At 36.4% G+C, this 15,201-nt stretch overlaps 1 protein-coding gene across 6 annotated transcripts in view; it reads right to left on the bottom strand.

The window, feature by feature from the left end:
* TENT2 (terminal nucleotidyltransferase 2) overlaps positions 1-15,201 on the bottom strand; it is a 71,916-nt gene that overhangs the window by 43,969 nt on the left and 12,746 nt on the right. For all 6 annotated transcript variants that reach the window (XM_043592874.1, XM_043592851.1, XM_043592858.1 and 3 more), the window contains 2 exons: positions 1,292-1,406; positions 1,110-1,201 (listed from right to left, as the gene is read on the bottom strand). In XM_043592874.1, the coding sequence (XP_043448809.1) occupies positions 1,110-1,201; positions 1,292-1,406 (207 nt within the window). The remainder of the gene's footprint in view (positions 1-1,109; positions 1,202-1,291; positions 1,407-15,201) is intronic.

The raw sequence follows: 15,201 nt of genomic DNA, 5'->3' as shown, positions 1-15,201 counted from the left end.
TTGGGTAATTCAGAAGAGACTTCAGCATATTAAAGAGACTGCCTCAAGTCAGCTTAGGGAACACCGATTACTGTTGTATTAAGGACACACAAGAGTATCAGTTAACAGGAAACTCAAACAAACATAATACTAAATAACAAATTTGGTTACTAAACAAAAATAAAAAGAAACAAGCCAAAATATTTAAAAAATATTTTAAATGTCAGTGAAATCCCTTTTTGTATTCACAAAATAAGAACTCCAAACCCTGTAGCATTTTCAAGGGGGGAGAAAAGATTAAAAGAAGAATCATTGATAATTTAAATGGAAAGGAAGTACGGTAAAACTCTGGTTTGCAAACATAATTCATTCTAAAAACATGCTTGTAATCCAAAGCACTTGTATGTCAAAGCGAATTTCAAGAACCATTGGCTCATTTGTGATCACGTGACATTTGGTGTCACATACTACAAGTATTGCAAGACCTCACTAGTTAATCAAGTTAAAATTTATTAGAAATGTTTGTTCATCAGGGCACCTGGGTGGCTCGGTCAGTTAAGTGTCCAACTTTGGCTCAGGTCATGATCTCACAGCTCGTGAGTTTGAGCCTCGCGTCGGGCTCTGTACTGACAGCTCAGAGTCTGGAGCCCACTTTGGATTCTGCGTCTCCCTCTCTCTCTCTACCCTCATCCACTCATGCTGTGTCTCTATCTCAAAAATAAATAAACATTAAAAAAAATTTTTTTTAAATAAATGTTTGTTCATCTTGCAGAACACTCGCAGAACAAGTTACTCACAATCCAAGGTTTTACTATATCAAGATAATACTGACACAGTCTCTTCATGTCTGTTGCATCTTGGCAACATATCCAATCCAAGCAAACAGAGGTAGAGCTCTTTAAAAACACAGTGAAGCCATCTCACTTTAACAACTTAAAAATAAATTAATGCTAAAATCCCCGTTATGCTTATGTGTGCGTGTGCATATGCCTTAAAAGAGAAAGAAGCATTTCCTGGGTTTTCCTGAATTACTATGAACAGCAAATCCAAAGAACCAATTAAAACAAGTTATTTTCTTCAATGATTTTTATATGAAATTTAACACTTGAAATAAATGTTTCATTACTTACTGGTTCCTCTTTAACAACTAGGCATAAATCACCATCACTGCTCCGAGTACCAAATCCATTTAAAGAGGACCCAACCAAAAAAAGTCTGCTTTCTAGAGAAATAGAACAGATTATAAAGTATTATTTAAAATTTTAAATAGGAACATATATATGTAAAGGGCATGCAAAATAGGAAAACATACGTGGAAATAAGAGCTGAATTTCTCTCTGCAGCTGTGTTCGACACAGTTCTTTCTTCTTTAAATCACTTACTTGCTGCTGACATGCTTCAAATAACTCCAGTATCTGCTGACTCAACTTGAATCCACCACAACAAAAAGTAAAAATTTTGTTCAGAAACGTAAACGTAATTACCATACTAAGAAGTGTAAAACAACACTACCAACGGTATCTTTAAAATGAATACATATGATCTCCTTACACTTTCCAAAACTACTGTCACTCAAGTAATGATAGTTACTTAGTAAATAAAATAGTTACAAACTTTTCCCAAGTAAAGTATCATTGGTTAATCACAAAAAAGTACAACTGGTCACAGATAATTCTTAAAGAATATAATCCACGGGACAGCAAACTATAATCTTTGGTTGCGGCCTGTTTTGGGAAGGCACATGAGCAAAGAATGGTTTTTACATTTTTAAAGGGTTATATAAACAAACAGATAAATAAAAATACGCAACAGAAACATGTGAGTGGCAAAGTATAAGACATTTACTGTCTGTCCCTTTAAAAAACAAGTTTTGCCCAACCCCTGATATTTATACCACCAATAACAAACACTAACAAACTTTAGAAGCCCCTGGTTGTCTTTTTTCATGCAAACTACCCTTATTCCCCATTCTTACAATACTGGCCTGAACCCTGTCTTTTTGTTGCCATCTACAGTTAGATCTTCTTGTTTATCTACCTATTTGATTCACACTTCCCCCTTCAACCCAACTCTTGCCATCATCACAGGTAATTTCCTCATCTACAATGCGCTACGTATCACAACATACTCCCACCATTTCTGAACTTTCTTCAACATTTTTTCCCAGCTTTACAATCCCACAGCCATAACATGGTCTTTACAATAAAACAGAATTTCTCTAGCTCTGAAATTTAATAGACCTGGATTCCACTGAATCCTTTCTTTTCTCCGAGCTCATCAACACCTGAATGGTGTGATTTCCTTCCCTACCCAGTCTATACCCCAGAGTGCATCCCTTGAACCACTCTTTTATCATGCCTTAACATTATTCCCGTGTGAAGCTCTGACTCCTGTCCTGCAAAATGCTAATCTTAGGTCTAAACAAACAACCACCTTCTAAGCTCTTACATCTCAGTTGCTAACATGAAGCTGAAAAAAATATTTACATCACAAAATTGGCATCTTTCAAATTTATATTTTAAGGTCTAGCCCAGGGTTGGTCCTTACCGTCACTAAGACACCCATGCCTCTGGTTAGATTTTGTTCTCATTTTACACCATCACCATTTTAAATCTTTACTACTTTCCTCAAACCCCCTATACTTACTTCATTTTCTTTAGCAAATAACTTTACATAAAAGTTTACTACGCAAATTGAAAATACCAGATGTGACATTCCTCAGTTTCCTAACTGCAACCTTTTGCAAACTAACATATCTAAATAAAATAAAATCTCATCTCCTTCCCTCTTCTGTCAGACAAACTGTTCTCTTCCCCTATTCAAAGTTCATCCCTCTACCAATACTTTGGTATCCAAGCCTTCTGGTCACTCCAGAGCACAAATATTTCCATCTGTTTTTCATCTTTCTCTTGCATTTTCAGCCTCTCCTTCTCTAGGCCTTCCTCAGAGTCCAGGCACAAGTCCACCCATCATTTAAAATGTTTTCTTAAAATGAACAAAACAAAAAAAGGAAATAGATTCAAATATACAGAGAACAAAATGGTAGTTGTCAGGAGAAGGTGAGGGAATAGGCAAAATAAGTGAAGGGGATTAAGAGGTACAAAGTTTCAGGGGTGCCTGGGTGGCTCAATCGGTTAAGCGTCCAACTTCAGCTCAGGTCATAATCTCACGGTTTGTGGGTTTCAGCCCTGCATCAGGCTCTGTGCTGACAGCTCAGAACCTGGAGCCTACTTTGGATTGTGTGGCTCCCTCTCTCTCTGCCCTTCCCGTGCTCACACACACACACACACACACGCTCTCTCTCTCTCTCAAAAATAAACATTAAGATACAACATTTAATAAAAAAAAAGAGGTACAAACTTTCAGTTACAAAATACACAAGTTACAGAAATGAAAGGTACAGCACAGGAAATATTGTCAGTAGTATTACAATAATTGTGTATGGTGACAGTAATTATACTTATTGTGGTGAGCATTTCCTAATATATACAATTGTCAAATCACTATGTTGTACACCTAAAATTAATATAATATCAGCTATCCTTCAACTAGAAATAAGTTTTTTAATTAAAATAAAAGAAAAATTTTTAAGTAGACTGAGAAAAGAGTGAATAAACAAAACATTTCCTTTCATCATGTTTAGATTACACGTTTTAAGAAGACAGGCAGTCTGGGCAACTTGGCAATGAAAGAGACATAATTTAATATCACTTTGATAATATTAACATCCTTAACATTAATATTTTAATACTTTTTAATAACCTTCCCTCCAAAAAGATAAAGCAACTAGGAGAATTAAATAAACAGATCAAACCAAACCAAATCAAAATACAACATGGTGAACAAATACAATACAATGACTATGTATTACTCATGGACCCCAAAATATGAGCAGAGGGGACCAAATACCAATAGTACCAAGACCTACATGGTATCAGAAATAAGAAGAAAAAAAGGAAAAAAAATTTTTGGACAGTCCCAAAGCCAGACCATCCAGAAATCAAACTGCCCATAGGTACTACTTCCTGCTCCCTTCCTCAAATTAAGGAATCCAATTCAGAGTGGAACAGCAATCAAAACTGGGGAGAGTTTCACAGGCTATATGCAAGAGTCCACAGATAAATGTAAGAGGATCACAGAAATATCAGAAATCTCAAAAAAAAAAAAAAAAAGTGAAAGCTCCTTTCTAAAACAAAGCAAGAAACTGGAAGGAGGAGAAATCTAAAATAAACAGTAAAGAGCCATTAGAGGCAAAGAAAAGACAGTGTAGCATTACAATGATTCTGACTCCACGGGGACATTTGACAATGCCTAGCAACATTTTTAGTTACCATAACTGGGGGGAAGAGAGGTGCCATTGGTTCATCACTGGTATCTAATAGATAGAGGCCAGAATGCCACTAAACATCTTACCCTGAATAGGTTGATCCCTCACAGCAAAGGTCATCTAACTCAAAAATGCCAATATTGCAGAGGGTAAAAAATCCTACTCTATATAAAAGGAGAGAAAAGGTCTCAGAAAATTATTTCTTAAATACTACATAACAACAGAAGACAAGTCCTAAAGCCATAAACCCAGGAAAGCCAGCCTGCCCAACCCTCATAAAAATGGTACAGGAAAAAGATCCCTCAGTTGTATTTGTATTTGTTAAATACAAATTAACAGAAAACTAGAATCTCAGAAAGGGAGGAGGTGCGAATGAGAGGCAAGAAAAAAAATTTGAAGAAATGATGCCTAAAGAGGATTCTGGTCAATTCCCATACAAAGTTTTAATAAGAAAACAGAAGAGAGTAACACTCCTACAGATAATAAAGCACACCACAAAGACATGTCCACAAGATTAATGGAATTTTTAACATAATATATCAAGCCAAGGCATTTTTTCTCATGTTTTAAGTTTCTAAGGTTACTAGTATAGTACTATACTAGTATATATACCAGTACTAACAAAAAACAATCAGAAATCTGCATTTAAAAAACATCAATAACAGCAATAAACAAGAAATATTTAGAAATATATTTACCAAAAGATATATAAAACTTGTACATTTAAATTACCAAATATTGATGTAAGAAATTAAAAGCCTAAACAAATGGAGAGCTATACCATGCCCATGGATCAAGTAACTACTAGTAAGACGTTAATTCTCCTGAAATTAATCTATACAGTCAGTACAATCAAAAGAAAAGAAAAGATGGGAGGCCAGGTGGCTCAGTTGGGTGAGTGTCTGACTTCAGCTCAGGTCGTGATCTCATGGTTTGTGGGTTCAAGCCCTGCATCGGGGCCTGGAGCCTGCTTTGGGTGACTCTCTCCTCTCTGTCCCTCCTCTGTTGACACCCTCTGTCTCTCTCTCTCTCAAAATAAGTAAATAAACATTAATAAAGGGGGGGGGGCACTGGGTGGCTCAGTCGGTTAAGTGTCCAACTTTGGCTCAGGTCATGATCTCCCAGCCAGTGAGTTCCAGCCTCGCATCAGGCTCTGTGCTGACAGCTCAGACCCTGGAGCCTGCTTCAGAGTCTGTGTCCTTCTCTCTGCCCTTCCCCTGCTCATACTCTCTCTCTGTCACTCAAAAGTAAATAGAAAGAAAGAAAGAAAGAAAGAAAGAAAGAAAGAAAGAAAGAAAGAAAGAAAGAAAGAAAGAAAGAAAGAAAGAAAAGGGAAGAGAGAAAAGAGACAAGACCAGACCTAGCAGGCTTGTTTCTAGAAACTAAGAAAATAACTTTAAATTTTATTTGAAAGGCAAAAAAACAAGAACACACACACACACACACACACACACACACACACAAAGAAGAAGACAAAAGTTGGAGAATTTGCATTACCTGCCTTCAAGACTTACAAGATAGTATGGCATTGGCAAAAGGATAAAAAAGATAACAAAAAATATTGAAAATATTTGTGAATGTCATTATATAATGACTCAAACTAATGAGGGAGAGAGGTATAGATGAAATAAAACTGGCAGTATGTTGGTAGTTTTTAAAGTTTGGTGATATAAGGATCTGTGATACCATATTCTATTTTTGTATATATTTGATATTTTCCATAATAAAAAGCATCCAAGTTTATAAAAGATTTGAAAAAGGTTTCCAGTAAAGTGGTTAATATAAATATTTTTTAATTTTTTTTTTTAACATTTATTTATTTTTGAGAGACAGAGAGAGATAGAGCATGAGCAGGGGAAGGGGAGAGAGAGAGGCAGGCTCCAGGCTCCGAGCTCCAAGCTGTCAGCACGGGGCCCGATGCAGGGTTCGAAGTCACAAACCGCGAGTTCATGTGAGTCCACGACCTGAGCCAAAGTTGGATGCTTAACCGACTGAGGCACCCCGGAGCCCCTAAAATTTTAAATGACACTTGAATGATTAAGTTTCATTCATCTGTAGGATTGGCAAACTATAACCTGTAAGCCAAATAACCGTCTCTGAACTGTTTTACAGGCCATAAAACATAAAATAATTTTTACATTTTTTAAGGATTGCTTCAAAAAGAAAGAAAAAAAATTTAACAGAGGCCCCACACAGCCCACACGTCTAAAATATTTACTATTTGGCCCTTATAGAAAAGTTTTGCCAATCCCCTGATCTACAGAATCAGTTAGGCAGATCAACACAGCCTAGAACTGATAGCAGGTACTATCCTAAATATAATTACATTTGTTGGATAACAAAAAGTTACAAATTTCTTTATAACAATGCTCAAATGAAATTTTATATATAAAAATTCTTTCATCTGAATGATCGTGTTCATATAGAAACATTCACATATGAAAAATTTACGATTATATGAAAAATATAATACTATATACTAGCTCCCTTCCCTTTTTTACACTCATGGAAACATTTCTTCTCTTTCAAGTACTGTTATAATGGAGATCTAATAGGTTTCTATACAAAAGAATTTTCCTTACTATCTATTTACTTAGGGATTCTCATTATCAAATTATGTTTTTGTATCTTAGAACAAACACTGTATAGAATATAGAGTAAAAATGCGACAAAACTCAAAATTAATACACATATATGCTAAAGTAAGACTTCTACTTACATTTAGAGAAATATTTCAGAAGACGGTTCAATAATTCAAGGAAGCAGGGAGGGAGGTAGGATATGAATTCTCCTCAGCTGATGAATATCAAGCATCAAATATTCAGATCATATATGTAACACCAAGGTGACTATGAATAATGGCACTTCAGGAACTTTCTTTAATTGCTTTTGCTTCACTCAGGCACCTGGGTGGCTCAGTGAGTTAAGAGTCTGACTCTTGGTCTCGGCTCAGGTCATGATCTCGTGGTTTTATGAGTTCAAGCTCCACATCGGGCTTTGTGCAGGCAGTGTGGAGCCTGCTTAGGATTCTCTCTCTCCCTCTATCGCTGCCACTCCCCCCACTCACACTGTCTGTCTCTCTCTCAGTCTCTCTCTCTCTCTCTCTCAAAACAAATAAACTTCAAAAATATAATAATTGCTTTTGTTTCCTTATCGTTAGTTTAAAAAAATAATTATGATAAAGTATCCGTAAAATAGATTCTTTAAAGTTATTTAAATTTTTTTTAATGTTTATTTATTTTTGAGTGAGAGCGTGAGAGGGGTAGGGACACAGAGAGGGCAGGGAATCTGAAACAGGATCCAAGATCTGAGCTGTCAGCACAGAGCCCAACGCGGGGCTGTAACTCGGGAACAGCGAGATCATGACCTAGGCTTAAGTCGGCAGCTTAACAAACTGAGCCACCCAGGCCCCCCTATTCTTAAAGTTATTTAAATCTCTACAATACTACCTGTTTAGGCTGCCTGCCAAGATCTACTGCTTTAACTTCAAAGTAATAATAATAGTAAAAGATATCTATTTTTTTCTATAAGTAAATGTTATATATGTTCAAAACTGTAAAAAGATTTATATACATACAGTTTAAAATATTATTGTTTCTTCCAAATATAAATGTTCATTTTTCCTAAAAAAATACTATAACCCATCCTCAAAGTCAGGCTCAAACAAATTACAAGTTATCACTGTCTTAGGTCAACACAAGCTATCAAGGACAAGTATAGATTGGGATTCAGAAAAAATTTTAAGTGTGTCAATAAATAAAGCCTAATGTCATCCTCAGCAGCTTCTATATCTGCCCCTGTTCACTGGGTCCCCAGGTAAAAGAAAGCAAAAAAAAACTATCAGCTGGGATTACCAAGACCTGACCACATACTATAATATATGAAAATGGTGACAGGCTTTTGACTAAACATAATTGCTATTTGAAACAACAAGCACAAGTCAGTAATGAGCTATCAAGGCAAGGGAAATAAAATTAAGTATGGTACAGAAAACATTAGTTATTAGTTCATAAACATTTCAACAAAACAGACAATTTCTCAAGCTCTCTCAGGCTCTCTCCCCTCAGACACAAAGACTGCCATAATCTTACAATACAGTACTGGGACAGCTGGGTGGCTCAGTCAGGTAAGTTTCCAACTCTTGGTTTTGGCTCTGGGCATGATCTCACAGTTCTTAAGACTGAGCCCCACACAAGGGGTCATCCTGCTTGAGATTTTCTCTCTCTCTCTGTTCCTCTCACACTCGTGCACACATGCATGTGCACACAAACGGGCTCTTTCCTTCTCTCTCAAAAAATAAACTTTAAAAAAAAAAAGAAAAAGTTGGTATTAATTACTGAATACAGTTAGATAAGTAATAAAAGTTTAAATTCATTACTGATGCTGAATTCCCTTTCTCTTAAAATTAACTAAAATAAAATAGAATCAGGAAAATGTCACGTCAAAAATAACACACTCCTTGTTAGCAGGTTAAATTACTATGTTTTTGTGTGTGGACAAAATGTAGTCTTCTTAATTTATCAACTGGCACAATGATTAGGCAGTCTGAATTACTGATTTCTTTCCCTTAAGTTTGACTGCTTTTAGGCATATATTATTACTGAACTTGGCCAAGAAATAAAAGAATGGAAAAACAAAATAAAACAAGTTTTCACTTGAGGACCTCTTCTGCTGAGTCCTGGCCTAGATTTTCTACATAAATTTACATCTCAGTAGCTTTCAAAACTTTTCTGACACATACATTACAAAGATAGGGCCCTAGGAATAAGCTTAACCAAGGAGGCAAAAGATCTTCACAATGAAGACTATAAAATATTGACAAAAGAAACCAAAGACAACAAATAAATAGAAAGACATCCCATATTTGCAGACTGGAAGAATTAAAATTGCTAAGAAGTTCACAGTACCCAAAATGATCTATAGATTTAATGCAATCCCTATCAAAACTCAAATGGCATTTTTCACAGAAATAGAAAAGACATTGGTAAAATTCCTATGGAACCCAAATGACCCAGAATAGCTACAACAATCTTGAGCAAGAACAAAAAAGCTGGAAGCATCACACTTCCTGATTTCAAATTATATTACAAAGCTATAGTAATCAAAATACTATGGTACTGGCATAAAAACAGACACACAGACCACACTAGAGAGCACAGAAATAAACCTATCTGGTACCTTGAACAAAGGTACCAAGACTTCACAATGGAAAAAGGGTAGTCTTCAACAATGTTGGGCAAACTGGATATCTACGTGCAAAAGAATGAAAATGGACCTCTTACACCATACACAAAAGCCAAGTCAAAATGGATTAAAGATTTAACTGTAAGATCTGAAACAGTAAAACTCCTTAGTAAAGAAGAGCGTAAAAAAGCTCCCTGACAATGGTCTTGCAATGATTTTTTGGACTTGACACCAAAATCACAGGTAACTAAAGCTAAAATCAAGTGGGACTACATCAAACTAAGAAGTTTTTGCACAGCCAAAGAAACAGTCAACAAAATGAAAAAGCAATCTACAGAATGGGAGAAAATTATTTGCAAATGATATACCAAATAAGGGGTTAATATCCAAAATATAAAGAAACTCATATGACTCAATAGCAATCAATTAATCAATAATCCAATTTAAAAACGGGCAAAGGACCTGAACAAACATTTTCCAATGACACACAAATGTCAACAGATACATGAAAAGATGTTCAACATTACTAATCATCAGGGAGATGCAAATCAAAGCCACAATGAGATATCCTCTCACACTTGGTAAAAGACCATTATCAAAGTCAAAGGTAACAAGTGTCAGCAAGGATGCAGAGGAAAGGAAACACATACTGTCTGTGAGAACGTATATTGGTACAACCACACTGGAAAGCAGTATGGAGACTCCTCAAAAAATTAAAAATATGGGGCACCCGGGTGGCTCAGCTGGTTGGGAGTCTGGCTCTTGGTTTTGGCTTGGGTCATGACCTCACAATTTGTGGGTTCGTGGCCCTGTGTTAGGCTCTGCACTGACAGCATGCAGAGCCTGCTTGGGATTCTCTCTCTCTGCTTCTCCCCCACTAGCACTCACTCTCTCTTAAAAATAAATAAATAAACTTTAAAAAATTAAAAAGTGGAACTACCATATGATCCAGCAATTCCACTTCTGGGTATACATTCAAAGGAAATAAAACCAGTATCTCAAAGAGATATCTGCACTTCCATGTTCACTGTAGCATTAAACAGTAGCCAAGATAAGAAAACAACCTAAATGTCAACTGACAAATGGATAAAAAAAAATGTGGTATATAAACATACATACACACATACGTATACATACATATACATACACACACACATACATACACCATGGAATATCATTTGGCCTTAAAAAAGAAGGAAATTCTGCCATTTGCAACATGGATAAACCTGGAAGACAATATAGTAAATGAAATAAACTAAACATAAAAAGAAAACACTGCATGATCTCCACTTTTATGCAAAATCTAAAAAAGTCAAATTAATAAGCAGAGAGTAGAACAGTGATTATCAGGAGCTGGGGGTATGGAGGAAATGGGGTGATGCTGATGAAAGCATACACACTTCCAGTTATAAGATGATTAAGTTCTAGAGACATAATTTACAATATGGTGACTTTAATTAATAATAATGTATTGTGCTGGCGACTGGGTGGCTCAGTCAGTTAAGTATCTGACTTCGGCTCAGGTTATGATCTCACCGTTTGTGAGTTCGAGCCCCACATTGGGCTCTGTGCTAACAGCACAGAACCTGGAGTTCACATCGAGTTCTGTGTCTCCCTCTCTCTCTGCCTCTTCCCGGCTCAAACTCAGTCTTTGTCTCTCTCTCTCAAAAGCAAACACTTAAAAAATTTTTTTTAATAATCATGTATTATATACTTGAAATTTGCTAATAGACTGTATCTTAGTTGTTCTCACCACAAAAAAAGTGTGCTAACTATGGGAGGTGATGGACATTAGGTTGATTATGGTAAATCACAAATTACAGACATTATAGTTACACCTTAAATATATACAATTTTTATTTGTCAATCATATCTCAAAAAAGCTGAAATAAAAGATTAGCAGGAGTTGTGGGCATACACGCATTTTAACTACAGTTGACCTTTGAATAACACAGGTTTGAACTGCACAGGTATCCTTATACTCAGATTTTTTTCGATAAATACAGTATAGTACTATAAATGGATTTTCTCTTCCCTACGATTTCAACATTTTTTCTCCATCCTATTTTAACAATACAGTATATGATACATTCAACATACAAAATGTATGTTAACTGACTGTTTATGTTATTGGTAAGGCTTCCAGTCAACAGGCTATCAGCAGTGAAGTTTTGGTGGTGTCAAAAGTTATACAAGGATTTCGACAGTGTAGGAGGCTAGCACCCCTAACCACTGTGTTGTTCAGTGGCCAAGTGTATTTAAAATTCAGTGAGCCAACACTTTACAAATACTTTATCCCCTTTTTTAATGTTTCTAAATAAAGTGAAATACTGAAATTTAAAAAAAAAAAAAAATTTTTTTAAACATGGAGCCTCTAAGCGATCTGTAAGATAACTGTCCCTAAACTGTTCCTCCAAGGGTGCCAAGAGGATCCACCATATTTTCTCCTTTCCAAAATTAAACATTATAAAAGATACCTTGAATAATTAATTCACAATCATCTTTTTTATTTTATAATCAGTACCAAGAAAACCTCAGCCTAACCTCATCTCAACTAAAAATTCAAAATCAATTACTTCAACTCACATAGTATCTTCAAACTAATCAGAATTTCCAAAGAACAGTTATAATAGAATTCAGGAGCTTGGTTAACTCTTGATTCCTCTACAGCCTCTTTTTTGTCCAGGCAACCATATATTCACCTAAAAGCTAGAGTGAAATAAATGTTAATTCAGAAAGGTAATTCAGATATTTTAAAGAATTCTGTTAACATAGCAACTTGAAAAAAACTGACAAAAGATTTTAAAATGGAGGAAAAATGTAAACTCAAAGGGTATTCATTTTCAAAAACTTAAATCTTCAGGTTTCAAAACACAGAATATGAATTTTCAAAGTAATTAAAACTAACTAACAAAACCTCTCCTTGGAGCTAACTGAACCAGTTGATGACTCATTATTATTATAATAAATTCATTATTACCAATCTTAAGTGAATCGTCTAACACCAGCCAGCAACTGGTCTTTCTCTATTTTCTCTGGTCACAGCTTGATTTCCTGCCCTCAGTCAATTTTATTTCAAACCCTCTCCACTATTCTCAAACCCTGGACATCCCACTTCATTCTCCTCACTCTTAACAGATGCCCTTGCATAATAATTCATAAAGAAAACAGGAAGAAGCCACTCAACTATGGGAACTCCACATTAATGTCTCTCTATCATATCTACAAACTTCCTTATTATCTACACCTACCTCCCCTCCTTTCCTCCAGTTCCAGAAAGCTTTTCTCTTACCTAAAGCCACCCATAAGCAAGATCCATGCCCTTCCTATCTTCTGAGGAATCTTTTTTTTTTTTTAATTTTTTTTTTCAATGTTTATTTATTTTTGGGACAGAGAGAGACAGAGCATGAACGGGGGAGGGGCAGAGAGAGAAGGAGACACAGAATCGGAAACAGGCTCCAGGCTCTGAGCCATCAGTCCAGAGCCTGACGCGGGGCTCGAACTCACGGACCGCGAGATCGTGACCTGGCCGAAGTCGGACACTTAACCGACTGCGCCACCCAGGCGCCCCTCTTCTGAGGAATCTTATTCATGATTGTTCTTTTCCTGGCAGAATAGTCAATTTCCCCTCTCTCCACTAAATCTTTCCCCTAAACATTTATATGTGGTTCAAATAAAAATTTAAAAATTTAAAAAATCCTTTGCTACAACTTCAAATCTTTAGCTCCTCCACTTCACAGCCAAACTCCCCAAAACAGTTGTATATATTTTTAATTTCCATTTCTGTTTTCCCATCCTTTCACCTATTTCAGTCTTGAATCCAGGCTCTCTTCTCTCCCTGAACAATCACATCCACACTCTTGGCTTCAATTACCATCTATATGCCAATGATTACCAAATGTACATTTCTAGTCAATACCTTTCTTCTGAATTCCAGATCTATAATATTAAACTATCATCTTTAATATCTAATGTGATGTTTCAAATACACATTAAAGACAAATGTCCACAGAATTGATGAGGCTCCTGTTTATCCTCCAATCCCTACTAAGCACACACACACACATAAATATTGCTACTCTTCCATTTTGTTCCATCTCAGTCAATGATACTACCATGAGTCCATGTAGAAGCCTGAAATTCTCAGTATCTTCTTCTCTATCTAATTCAGTGGTTCTCAACCAGGAGCAATTCTACCCCAAGGTGAGACAGCAATGTCTGTAGACTTGTTTCTCATAATGGGATAAGTGGTATCTAGTGAGCTGAAAGCCAGGAGTGTTACACATTCTAAAATGAACAAGAACTCCTTGTGAAAGTAGGCCTGGATGACCTAATATAATCCATCACCAAATCCTATAAATTCAAATTCCCAAATAGAGCTTAAATCCATCAATTTCTCTTCCTAATGTGAAGTACTCTACAAGCACTTCATAATTCAAGGTATAATTCCCTTTCACCTAGAACAGAACACTACAATAACTTCCCTACATCTACCTTTACTCAAATTCATACAGTGAACTCTCAGAATCATAACCTTCATGAGAAAGAAAAAGAATCCCTGAGTTTGGCTGTTGCACAGGTAAGAGTCCTTATGGATCTAACACAACTAAAAATAAGCCCCCACCTGTTTGTTTGCGTTCCTACTATATTGAGGGTTCCCACTCAATAAAACATCTCCCCGGCCTCAAACAGCTCTCTGCTGGTATATTTCCTTCTGTGTCTACTTGTAGCAGCCTCACTGACTCAGAGCTCCACTTTTAACTGCCTTGTCTCAGTGCCCTCCACAAGCCAATATCTCAACTCTATTTTGTATATTTTTAATATCCCCTGCAGCAGCATCCAGTCATACTAAGCCACCTATCTGGTATGACCAAGTTATTTCCCAAGGTATCAATTATTACTCTTGATAGCATTCTGGTTACAAAAATGTTTAGATTTCAAATAATATGCTCCAGTCCTATTTTTCCATAGACCTATATTCTTAGTGTGTAATCTGCAGAAGATGAAGTTTCCCAAAAATTACAGATATTCCCATACTTCCAAAAATTCTTGTGGAGCACCTGGGTGGATCAGTCCATTAAGTGTCCAAATTCAGCTCAGGTCATGATCTCGCAGATCATGGGTTTAAGTCCCACATTGAGCTCTGTGCTGACAGCTCGGATCTTGGAGTCTGCTTCAGATTCTGTGTCCCCCCCTCTGCTCCTCCCCCACTTGTGCTCTGTCACCCTCTCTGAAAATAAACATTTAAAAAAATCAAACAAAACAAAACAAAACAAATGACTGGTTCCTCAACTAATTTATACGCCTCACACCTACGTTTCTTATCTCTGTTAGTAGTCCAAAATCAAAGCAGTGGAGACATCAAAGCCTCCCTCTCTCTCCCCTATATTCAGTGATTCCACACATTCTACCAATTTTCCTTATGCGTGGTCTTTCACATCTTTCCCACTACCATATGCCATAATTGAAAGCTTCCATGCCTCTCATCAAATGAATTTAATAGCTTTAAAGGTAATCACCCATCTTTCAGGCCCTCCTTATTCCAAGCTCAACTCCACTATACCACAAGAACCATCTTCCCCAAAATGTCAATCTGTGCTATTTCTCTACTCAAAAACCTTCAATGGCATTCCACTGGGCACTCAAGACCCCAAACCACTACTCCATTTTTTTCACACTGGACTTCCCATTCACTTCATACTGTAGCAGAG

Source organism: Prionailurus bengalensis, chromosome A1, assembly GCF_016509475.1.
Source record: "Prionailurus bengalensis isolate Pbe53 chromosome A1, Fcat_Pben_1.1_paternal_pri, whole genome shotgun sequence".
Lineage (NCBI taxonomy): Eukaryota > Metazoa > Chordata > Mammalia > Carnivora > Felidae > Prionailurus > Prionailurus bengalensis.
This window is presented reverse-complemented; position numbering and strand designations above follow the sequence as displayed.